Source organism: Haliotis rufescens, unplaced genomic scaffold, assembly GCF_023055435.1.
Source record: "Haliotis rufescens isolate VD_foot unplaced genomic scaffold, xgHalRufe1.0.p SCAF_31, whole genome shotgun sequence".
In the NCBI taxonomy this organism is placed as follows: Eukaryota; Metazoa; Mollusca; class Gastropoda; order Lepetellida; family Haliotidae; genus Haliotis; species Haliotis rufescens.
Window position 1 is genome coordinate 4543571 of NW_025964013.1, and position 12402 is coordinate 4555972.

The following is a 12402-nucleotide window of genomic DNA, read 5'->3' on the forward strand; positions in this document are numbered from 1 at the left end:
GAAAACTAGTTTATACTTTATGGCACTGAATGCTATGCTAAAATACTTCAGAATACAGGACAATAACAACCTTAACAAAATCCAAATTTTATACATAATAATGATTTTTCCAAATTTGCCAGCCAAGGGTACTTGGTTAAGAATCCTGATAAATCCCTGGAAAGTGATAACAAATAAAATATAAATCGCAGTATGTAAACTGTAATTGCATTGTCCGGTACAAAGTTCACAGAGAAGTATACACAGCAGTATTGCATGACAGCCTCTACGGATGGACTTTAGCTGTAGTGCTGGTGCACCAAGTATGAGACAGCTGCATGTTTGGTCAAGTCTTAGTGTGTTATTGTGCAGAGTTTTATGGCAGGGGTTGACAAGACCGAAACGGCAGTGTGTCCTCCAAGGTTGCCTTGTCTCATGGAAAGGGGAAATGAGACAGGGAAGTGACTCCAAGTCTAAATGGGAATAAGTTGAAAGATATACAACTAAATATTCAATAAGATCCTGTTTTTCTCATGACTTCCTGTTTGGTAGAAGTGGTGATTTCAGGGTTCTTCAAACTCAAACTTGGCATAAAGGAATTGATATTCTAGCAACACATTCCCTATGATCCAAGTGGCCAGAAATTGTCGACAGGAGATATGCTTTCAGACCTAACATAACCTAACAGTACACTGGGTATCAGGAACAGGCATGTGTGCGGTCACTTAAATAGTAAAGGAGTGAAAATTCTTAGTAAAATTTCACAATTTAGCTTTAAGTCCTTATAATGCTATCACTTTTTAGAAACAAACATTTTTCATGCAAATTTCTACCACTGCAAATAACAGTAATATCACCAGTGTATTAAGTGTTTTTATCTGTTAGTTTACAGATTTGTTTTTCAAAACTGTAGGCATGGTAGGGTCAGTGGTAAAAAAATAAATATATAAAAGAATGTCAGTCGTAATCATTTGTGTCATCATGGTCATTGATATGCACCATAAACAATAATATCTGGACAAGTCACACAATAAGTAAATATGAATAGTTGATTATGTTCATTGTGCTATAGAAAAGGATCATAAGACAATACATGAAACCTTTGACTGACCTAGTTAGCAAACATGACTAACACACTATTTCAAGTATATAATATACACAGCATAACATCTGTTTCAACCAGGAAGTTCTTGTGTTACAATCTTGAATGCCATCAAACAGTTGTGATAATTGTCCTGCAATAATGAACTAGTTGGATGAATATAGTCATTTATAACACATTGCAATAGGCAATTACAGGACTAATGCTGTCAGTTGTGACCTACATGTTACCATAATTGCAATGCCTCATGTTGATTTATTCAGAATCATGTTTCACATGAAGAAGTTCTATCAGGTCCAGCCAATCGGCTGTTTGTGGTTCCTGTTTTCTGTCACTCACAACAATTATACAGTCATGACTTCAGCTGTGATTATTTGTCTGTTTCTCAGCTGTGTTCTAGCAAAGTGACATGAAATTGTAAACAACCAAGTCTGGACCAGACAATCAACTGATTGATAATATGAGCAACAATCCATGGCATCAGAGTCAGCTGACACGCTATCACCCATGTCACTGCGCTCCAGCTGTTTCATGTGGGCTAGAACTGATCTTCAGCAACCCATGCTTGTTGTTAGAGGTCATAATGGTTGTTGTGAAAGGCGACTAACACTAGTAACAGGATCCGGTGGTCAGACTCACTGACTTGGTTGATGCATGTCAATGTATCCACAAGGGCGAAGATCAATGCTCATATCAATCACTGGATTGTCTGGTCCAGGCTCGATTACTTACAGACCGCCATCATATAGCTGGAATAAAGCCAAGCGAGGCGTCAAGCAACATTCAAACAAATCATGTCACTAGCATAGGTTGAGGGGACTAATTCTAACCTGGAAGCCCTATAGAGTTAATGTTACACAACCAATTAACAGTATATTTAGGAAGCCATAAAGATGTAACCCACACAATAAATATCACACAGTGTAGATATCCTGGGTTGCTTTTTCACCACATGCTGATAAGAAAGGTATGATTTTATTTTTAACAATTAACTGTTGATAGTTTCAATAGCTGTCATATCTTTTCAGACTTATATTTAAGGGAGTTTCATGTCACCTTTCCTAGCAACAAATGGGAAATAACATAAAGCTGAAGGCACTTGGTGGGGTGGCAACAATATTTTATGCAAACCAATTAATAAGTAGCATCGACGGCAGTTCTATTTTTGTTTGTTTGTGGGAGTCCTACAGTTTTCCTACAGTTATTCCTGTCTTGGTACTCTTGCACTCATCTTGCAATACATTTTGAAACAATTGTCTTGTTCCTTAATATTTGTGTTGGGTATTATTTTATCAAATAAACAAGTAGCAACATATGCATCATCAGGCCTTACAAAATACACAAATGGCAGATCTGGAATTAATTAACAAAGCTACATGGGCATGATGGAATTAACACAAAGCCATGCTGAAAACAAATAGTCAGCAATCTTTGACAAGAAAACATGGTTAATATATTTACTGAAACCAAACACAAGTATTTCTGTCAGGAGCTCATCTTAATCTCATCAAGTTCACTGACATGTTTTACAACGTGATCCCAACACACTCCAATGCAGCATCGCTGCTTCATGCAAATCAATAATTATGTCATCCACTAGATATTGCACAGAAATATTTCAATTATACTTGATTAACGATGCTGGTTTAATTCTTTGTCGAAATGAGATTTCTAGCAAATGTCGAGTGTTTTTCGTAACGAATTTTATCAATTTATGAAGAACAATACAATACAAGAAGCATTATAACCATCACGGCATGTATGTGCTTATAACTTCGTGAGTCGCTGACAGTCCGTCTTGACAAGATTCCAAGCGATTATGTTTGTTTTCCTTGCATATGACGCGTACATGAATAAAGACTCACCATGCATCTTTGACTCAAAATGAGTCAGGCCAGAGATATTGCGAAACTCACAGGAGGTTATCCAGGTTTAACAAAGAATATTGATAACACTGACACCGTCTCTCCATCATAATACTGCAAGTGGTAAGCAGGTGCCCGTGCGCCGTCTAGCGGTGGTTTCAAGTCAAGGGTGGGTAACAAAGTAAACACTTCTCGGAGAACCCGCCGTGAAAATCGTCATGTGGAGAAAGCATCAAAGTTATCTAGATGGTTTTTCATGCCTATGGTGTTGTTATAGAAAACAACAGTTCCATCAAATACGTATATATTTTTTTAAAGATTGTTTTTCCACCACGTACAATGTTGCGTGATCAAAATATATCCCAAATCAATTAAAACACTTGATATATGCAGAGACCATATATGGTATATGGTCTCTGATATATGTCATCTTCATGGTACATATTTATCGCTCATGAAGAGATCGTGTAGAAAAATTGTTTGAAAATACACGCACATATACAAGAAATTCCATAACGGAATAATGAGTTGGCCTTCAATGAGAATTTAATTATTGCAACTACGAGATACGTAGTCATAACCTTAAATGGAAAACCAGTATATTTGCTATCATAGTTAAATTGTTCATGTAAATATACAATTCAATTATATATTTCCAATAAAAGATAAAATGTCAAAACTAAAGCCCAGTGAAAGTTATTGGTGCTGGTGACCCCTGGTTCAGTTACACATGACAGAATTAAACTGTTTCCTACGGGAGCCTTTTAGGGCCATTTGGTTTTTTGGGTTTTTTTCCGATACTATCTAGAAATTTCAAGATACTAAGTTGAAATTTCAACCTATGATCTTGACATTTCTACTTAGTATCTTGAAATTTCAACTTTTGTATCCTGAATTTTCAACTTCTATATCTTGAAATTTCAACTTCTGTATCTTGATATTTCAACTTAGTATCTTGAAATTTGAAGATAGTATCTTGATATTTCAACTTAGTATCTTGAAATTTCAACTTAGTTTCTTGAAATTTCAACTTAGTATCTTGAAATTTCAAGATGGTATGGAAAACAATAAAAAAACAAAAACAAATTGCCCTAAAAGGCTTCCGTAGTTTCCGTTTCCATAGGATTTTTTTATAAAAGTGTGTAAAATCCCTGGTATATTTATTTCTCGTCACTGGTATGTTCCGAATGCAATAAAAAAGACTAAATTATTTATTAACATAATTTAGAGCATTTCATAAACAGTGTTTTCATGTGATTACTTTTTGTTTGCACTGTTTGTTTAATTCTTCTAATTCAAGACTGCCCCACGCTCCATAAATGCCAAGATGTTTTTGAAGGAAGCTCGACACGCTTCGCCGGTTTTGAGTGCCATAAATGTTTACACTGGCATAATAAACAGTTTACGTTTCAAGCTGTAAACATTTTACAGCAGGTATAACTCACAAGCAATAAACTGTTTTGTTTTATTGCTACAGATTGGCAGCGGTGTCAGGCAGGGACAAAGAATTAACACACAAAAAACACACTGGAACACATCGAATATAGCTAGGAACGGTTAGAATCAATGAAGCTTGTAAGATGGTTTATGACTGCAAGACTCTTGCAATAGTGGACACGTATGACTGCAGGAAGTTATTATTTGTGAGTAAAGTGCGTATTCAATTTTCAACAAAATTGGTTCCTCACAATAATAATGAGTAAGTGAGTGAGTATAGTTTTACGCCGCTTTCAGCAATATTACAGCAATATCACGGCTGGGAACACCAGAAACATTGTACCCATGTAGGGAATCGAACCCGGATCTTCGGCATGACGAGCGAACGCTTTAACCACTAGACTACCCCACCTCCGAAGCACCGGTGGTAGCGACAGTCTCCGTAGCAGCGGGGGAAACGACAGTCTCCGTAGCACGCGCGCGTGGTAGCGACAGTCTATATGGCACCGGTTGTAGAGACAGTCTCCGTAGCACGGCTGGTAGCGACAGTCTCCGTAGAACGGGTGGTAGCGACAGTCTCCGTAGCACGCGCGCGTGGTAGCGACAGTCTCCGTGGCACCGGTTGTAGAGACAGTCTCCGTAGCACGGGTGGTAGCGACAGTCTCCGTAGCACGGGTGGTAGAGACAGTCTCCGTAGCACGGGTGGTAGCGACAGTCTCCGTAGCACGGGTGGTAGGGACAGTCTCCGTAGCACGGGTGGTAGCGACAGTCTCCGTAGCACCGAGGGTAGCGACAGTCTCCAGAGCACGGGTGGTAGCGACAGTCTCCGTAGCACGGGTGGAAGAGACAGTCTCCGTAGTACCGAGGGTAGCGACAGTCTCCGTAGCACGGGTGGGAGCGACAGTCTCCGTAGCACGGGTGGTAGCGACAGTCTCCGTAGCACGGCTGGTAGCGACGGTCTCCGTAGCACGGGTGGGAGCGACAGTCTCCGTAGCACGGGTGGTAGCGACGGTCCCCGGAGCACGGGTGGTAGCGACAGTCTCCGCAGTACGGCTGGTAGCGACGGTCTCCGGAGCACCGGTGGTAGCGACAGTCTCCGTAGCACGCCCGCGTGGTAGCGACAGTCTCCGTAGCACGGGTGGTAGAGACAGTCTCCGTAGCGCGGGTGGTAGCGACGGTCTCCAGAGCACGGGTGGTAGCGACAGTCTCCAGAGCACGGGTGGTAGAGACAGTCTCCGTAGCACGGGTGATAGAGACAGTCTCCGTAGTACGGGTGGTAGCGACAGTCTCCGTAGCACGGGTGGTAGCGACAGTCTCCGTAGCACGGGTCGGAGCGACAGTCTCCGTAGCACGCGCGCGTGGTAGCGACAGTCTCCGTAGCACGCGCGCGTGGTAGCGACAGTCTCCGTAGCACGGGTGGTAGAGACAGTCTCCGTAGCACGGGTGGTAGCGACAGTCTCTGTAGCACGGGTGGTAGCGACAGTCTCCGTAGCACCGAGGGTAGCGACAGTCTCCGTAGCACGGGCGGTAGCGACGGTCTCCGGAGCACGGGTGGTAGCGACAGTCTCCGTATAGCACCGGTGGTAGCGACAGTCTCCTTAGCACGGGTGGTAGCGTCAGTCTCCGTAGCACGGGTGGTAGCGACAGTCTCCGCAGTACGGCTGGTAGCGACAGTCTCCGTAGCACGCCCGCGTGGTAGCGACAGTCTCCGTAGCACGGGTGGTAGAGACAGTCTCCGTAGCGCGGGTGGTAGCGACGGTCTCCAGAGCACGGGTGGTAGCGACAGTCTCCAGAGCACGGGTGGTAGAGACAGTCTCCGTAGCACGGGTGATAGAGACAGTCTCCGTAGTACGGGTGGTAGCGACAGTCTCCGTAGCACGGGTGGTAGCGACAGTCTCCGTAGCACGGGTCGGAGCGACAGTCTCCGTAGCACGGGTGGTAGCGACAGTCTCCGTAGCACGCGCGCGTGGTAGCGACAGTCTCCGTAGCACGCGCGCGTGGTAGCGACAGTCTCCGTAGCACGGGTGGTAGAGACAGTCTCCGTAGCACGGGTGGTAGCGACAGTCTCTGTAGCACGGGTGGTAGCGACAGTCTCCGTAGCACCGAGGGTAGCGACAGTCTCCGTAGCACGGGCGGTAGCGACGGTCTCCGGAGCACGGGTGGTAGCGACAGTCTCCGTATAGCACCGGTGGTAGCGACAGTCTCCTTAGCACGGGTGGTAGCGTCAGTCTCCGTAGCACGGGTGGTAGCGACGGTCTCCGGAGCACGGCTGGTAGCGACGGTCTCCGTAGCACGCGCGCGTGGTAGCCACAGTCTCCGTAGCATGGGTGGTAGAGACGGTCTCCGTAGCACGGGTGGTAGCGACGGTCTCCAGAGCACGGGTGGTAGCGATTAATTTCAAGGGGTGAGGAGTTTGGTGTGGGTGTAGGTGTGGTAGCCTAACGTTTAGTCTCCGAAAAAATATAATTTTGATAGAAACATATAACTCCAATATGGGATGGGAGATTCAGAACGTGAAAGAAATCTAGACTTGCTTCACTTAGAAGGGAAAATAATATGGATCAGAGATTGTGAGACAGTCTATAGGTGTACATGTGGTTACGGGTATATCCCACGTCTAGCTGTTAAACACAATTCTAAACATGTTTAGACTCTAAACGCGTCGGGCTTGTTCCTTGAGCTATTCTCCGACTCAATGAAACGATTGATTGCTTATCGTGCACTCGGAAAACTCAAACATGGGTGGCCCAGTCGTCTAATACTCCGTTCACATGCACAACATTCAGTCACGTAACTAATGTTCCACATATGTAACTAAACACACGTGTGTATATGTACATTTATTATGTGTTCACGTGAAGATTTACTCATGTGTGTAAATAAAGTATGTAAATGGTGTACGGTTCACATACTCATCAGTCTGTTCCCGACTTTCAACATGAAGAGCTTGTTTTCCAATCAAAGTCGAATGAGAAGATAGTTACTTTGGAGAAATCTTCGCATAAAGCAACATGTCTTTGATTTAATCTGTTCACGATTGTTTAACTCCTTGAAATACAAAGAAAACACCGTCCGCCCAGCTCTGGATGTCCAATTGAAAGTTGGCATTGCTGTACACTGAATAGTGTCATTTTCAGGATACAGAACTGTTGACAATTTGTTTGGTGTTGACAAATCAACAGATATATCAATTAGACCATCCTCTGACTTTGGCATAAACGTTCACGTTACAACCCATAAATTTACATTTGCACCTGCTCCAGACAATGCAAATTGCTCCTGGTGTAATTTTACACATGTAAGTAAACGCGTCCACGTGACAAGTATAATCACGTATGCATGATTACAAACATGCAAATATACACACATATGTACAGAGGTGCAGGTGAACGGGGTATTAAGACGCTGCAGTTTAGGAACGGTGACATGCTGTCAATCGAACCTGACCCTTTTTCATAAATTACCTTTTACGACCAGTATAATGAGCGAGTGAGTATGGTTTTACGCCGCTTTTAGCAATATTCCAGCAATATAACAGCGGGGGACACCAGAAATAGGCTTCACACATTGTATTCATGTGGGAAGGCGAACCTGGGTGCTCGGTGTGACCCCGCCCACAACCAGTATGAGTTGCTGGAGGACCCCGCCCACAACCAGTATAAGTTGCTGGATGACCCCGCCCACAACCAGTATGAGTTGCTGGAGGACCCCGCCTACAACCAGTATAAGTTGCTGGATGACCCCGCCCACAACCAGTATGAGTTGCTCGGGGACCCCGCCCACAACCAGTATGGGTTGCTGTAGGACCCCGCCCACAACCAGAATTAGTTGCTGGAGGACCCCGCCCACAACCGGTATAAGTTGATGGGGGACCCCGCCCACAACCAGTATGAGTTGCTGGAGGACCCCGCCCACAACCAGTATGAGTTTCTGGATGACCCCGCCCACAACCAGTATAAGTTGCTGGATGACCCCGCCCAAAACCAGTATAAGTTGCTGGAGGACCCCGCCTACAACCAGTATAAGTTGCTGGAGGACCCCGCCTACAACCAGTATGAGTTGCTGGAGGACCCCGCCTACAACCAGTATAAGTTGCTGGATGACCCCGCCCACAACCAGTATGAGTTGCTGGAGGACCCCGCCCACAACCAGTATAAGTTGCTTGATGACCCCGCCCACAACCAGTATGAGTTGCTGGATGACCCCGCCTACAACCAATTTAAGTTGCTGGATGACCCCGCCCACAACCAGTATGAGTTGCTCGGCGACCCCGCTCACAACCAGTATGGGTTGCTGTAGGACCCCGCCCACAACCAGAATTAGTTGCTGGATGACCCCGCCCACAACCAGTATAAGTTGATGGGGGACCCCGCCCACAACCAGTATTAGTTGCTGGAGGACCCCGCCCACAACCAGTTTAAGTTGATGGGGGACCCTGCCCACAACCAGTATGAGTTGCTGGGGGACCCCGCCCACAACCAGTATGGGTTGCTGGAGGACCCCGCCTACAACCAGTATAAGTTGCTGGGGGACCCCGCCCACAACCAGTATGAGTTGCTTGGGGACCCCGCCCACAACCAGTACGAGTTGCTGGGGGACCCCGCCCACAACCAGTATGAGTTGCTGGAGGACCCCGCCCACAACCAGTATGAGTTTCTGGAGGACCCCGCCCATAACCAGTATGAGTTGCTTGGGGACCCCGCCCACAACCAGTATGAGTTGCTGGAGGACCCCACCCGCAACCAGTATCAGTTGCTGGGGGACCCAATTCTAACCCGGAATCACTATGGAATTTAAATGTATGTAAGTGCGGCGTTGATCATTTTCTTATAAACCCATGAGCTTGAGTACCTGTAATAGGTTGAGAGGATATGGGGTGATGTGTAAGTCGAGACGAGCGGCGCCACTGGACCACAATATACTCAGTCTATACCAGGAGCACAAAGTAATCGTCTTACTAAACTTGAATTCATTAACCGTAAATCAACAAAAACATCAAGTATAGCAACAGCCGAACCAGGAAGAACCCCCGCTCCTTTTATGATGAGACATAATACTGTTAGCAACGCGGAAGTGTGTTTTTGGCGTGGAGCAAAGACTCTCTTCACAGAATGCATCATTTCGGAACACACACATATTTATATCACTATGCACTGGCCACTGCACAGAGTAGACTGGGACGATCTATTTGCATACCGATATAGATCAGAATAGGCTGGGACGAACTATCTGCATTCATATTTATTGACACACACCCTCCCCGAACCGTCCTGAAAGGACAACATATTGCCCCGACAGGCCGAATAAATAAGCGTAGAATATGTCTGGTTAAAGGACTAGGTGAGGCAGGACTTGTGGGTAATTAGGCAGGGGTAGTTAAATGGACAACTGGAGTTACCACCAGCAGTGATGGGTGAGTAGTTTCGCCAGCAGGAATAGCGATAACAAGAAAATAATATATCCCGCTGAAAACCGGGCAGACAATCCAGCCAAAGATGTGGATTCCCAGCCGCTGAAAAGCAGAGGGGTGGGAGGTTCCCAATGAAGAGCAAGACTATATATTTGGTGATGGAAATGAAATCTCGAAGGTAGCATACATTGATTGACCCCACAAGTGCCATGCTAAAACACGAACGAACGTGCATTGCCCACCCAGACCTAAAACCAAACTGCATGTAAAGACCCTATATTGCCAAAAGCGGAACATATTTTAGTAACTTGACAGCTGGCACTAGGTGGTGGACAAAGAGCCGCTCACCTGCACTGGAGAGACGGACACCATACCAAATGTACATATCATTATATATATATATATCCACATGGGATATATCGGCATACCCCTGAGCACCACGTGCACTCTGTTGCCGACACGCAGGTGTATGGTCGACCTGGCCTTGTCGATGGCGGATTAAGAACGCGCCCCATCCAGTGCCTCCTAGGCAGCGTGTTGGACCAGGTGATTGGGTCGACTACATCATCCGTATATCAGGAGAGGGGACGTGCAGATCTGTAGACAAAGCGAGTTTATATTGTCATAGACCAGGTTGTTGGATCCGAGGTGGATGACTGACCATCGCTCTTGGGTGTTGCCGTGTCGTCATCTCTGACTCCACCTCATAGTTCAATATTCCTCCCACTTCCGGTCACCTCTCCCCAGCCCCAGACAATCAGCTGGAATATCTCTTGCCGGGAGAGAAACTGTACGGCCCTTGCAATGTATGTTCGTTTGTTGTTTAACGCCGCACTCGGCAATATTCCATCTATATGACGGCGGCCTGTAAATAATCGAGTCTGGACCAGACAATCCAGTGATTGTCATCATGAGCATCCATCCACGCAATTGGGATACGATGACATGCATCAACCTGAGAGCCTGACCACCCGTTACCGTCAGTCGCCTCTTACGACAAGCATAGTCGCCATAAAAAAATACAACAAGCATGGGTTGCTGAAGACCTATTCTATAACCCGGATCTTCGCGGGTAGCCCTTGCAATGTGACGTGATCCCACTTCATACTGCAACGCGAAGGAATTAAAAGGGGGTAGAAATGAAAATATGGCTAAGCTATGAACTAATAGCTAATGCGGAAGGCAAATATATGATTTAAAGCAATCTGTACCCTATCTACCCGAGTGTTGAATTACTTCCTGGTTCAAGCCATTTGCTGACGCGGATGTAGCGGCGCCTATGCGAAAAGAATGTGAGAACTCCACGCCACAATGAATGAGGGTTTTTTCAAGACTTCCTGAAATTGATATCTGGTGACAGGTGTTTGGTTAAAATGAACAGAAAGGTATATTAAAGGTAGTGAGTGCCACTGTTTTCTCGGGAGCTACAGGAACACCAAGCTGATTCAAAAGGTTGAGACAAGCAGGCAGGGTTTGGTCACATTCAGCTCCCAGCTAACACACGACGTTGTCACAACATTGTGGAAAGGTTGTGGATTGGTAACGTCGTGATAAAACGTTGTCATCTTACCCCCTGTCAGAAAACAGTCCAAATAGTGCATAAATTGGCCGTATGGAGGGTCCTGCTGCATACATCACTGTAAAAAGGAACTAAACTTTTCAAAGATTAAACATGAACTTGCACAGCCAAAGGGCAAACATTTATCAAAATAACAAAAACCCTGGAAGTATGCCCAGTAGTTTAAAGTCCGCCGGATGTACGGGAATTATCCTGAAAGCTGACTTAATGTCGAATTTTCTAACTGAGGTGCTTGGCCATGCTGTACGACGTCACGGGAAGGAAAGATGATGGTCAAGGTGGCGTTAAACCCAACCTTAGGTATCCTCAACGGGCCTATCGGCGTATGTGGTGTCTTGCTTAATTGGGACCAAGCAATCGGCGACACATGCAAATTTTGGAAGGGTTGGTCGTAGTAGGGCCCAGAAATCCTACCCAACATAGTCTCTTTGTCCAAAGTGGCCTTGACTATGGATTGTGACCCAGTCTCTCTGACCGACGACAAGTTACACGCAGATCTAAACAGACGGGGTCCCTGATAGCCTAGGCGAAAACCCGATTGAAAACCTTCAGACAACTTAATGCATGAAACGTATTTACACTGGTATAAGCTAGCAGATACAGGAGGAATTACTTAGCTTGACTGGAGTTGGTGCTGGTGACCTCTACTTCCGGGGTGAATGCTGCTTGTTGTAGAGTAGTGTTGGACCAGACGATCGCGAGGTCCTGTGCCCCGAAAGCACATGGGCGTTGTTCCACACTTCCCACACGTGTGTGGATACCTACAGGCTGGTCGGTGACATGCACCTTTGATGACACCCCAGCAAACATTATTTGGAAAGGCACCGTTACCCTTAAATTCCCGGCGCTGAAACCCATTGCTGTTGCTGCGGCAACGTATGTTGTAACCAAAGATCACCATCGATCCGGCAACCATGGCCTTGTCATGCCCCTCGCTATTCTGTGAACGAAAATGTACAAATTCTGTTTGATAGAATGGTTCACCCGGTGTTTTGTTATGGGTAGAAGTTTTGGTTTTTAGTGTTTTGAG

General features: G+C 45.6%; 3 protein-coding genes across 3 annotated transcripts in view; 2 read left to right on the forward strand and 1 right to left on the reverse strand.

Moving 5' to 3' along the window:
- The window catches only part of LOC124122567 (N-chimaerin-like), a 40649-nt gene extending 37564 nt beyond the window's left edge, over nt 1-3085 (reverse strand). Inside the window, exon 1 of the mRNA XM_046485630.2 lies at nt 2947-3085. Coding sequence (XP_046341586.1) covers nt 2947-2953 — 7 coding nt within the window. The 5' untranslated portion in view covers nt 2954-3085. The remainder of the gene's footprint in view (nt 1-2946) is intronic.
- Nucleotides 3086-8247: 5162 nt separating this feature from the next.
- LOC125371774 (S-antigen protein-like) lies at nt 8248-8682 on the forward strand. Its single transcript, XM_048380496.1, has one exon. It carries the CDS (start codon nt 8248-8250, stop codon nt 8680-8682), a length of 435 nt encoding a protein of 144 aa, XP_048236453.1.
- A 126-nt stretch (nt 8683-8808) lies between these two features.
- LOC125371775 (S-antigen protein-like) lies at nt 8809-9180 on the forward strand. Its single transcript, XM_048380497.1, has one exon. The coding sequence runs from the start codon at nt 8809-8811 to the stop codon at nt 9178-9180; it is 372 nt and encodes a 123-aa protein (XP_048236454.1).
- The last annotated feature ends 3222 nt before the right edge of the window (nt 9181-12402 follow it).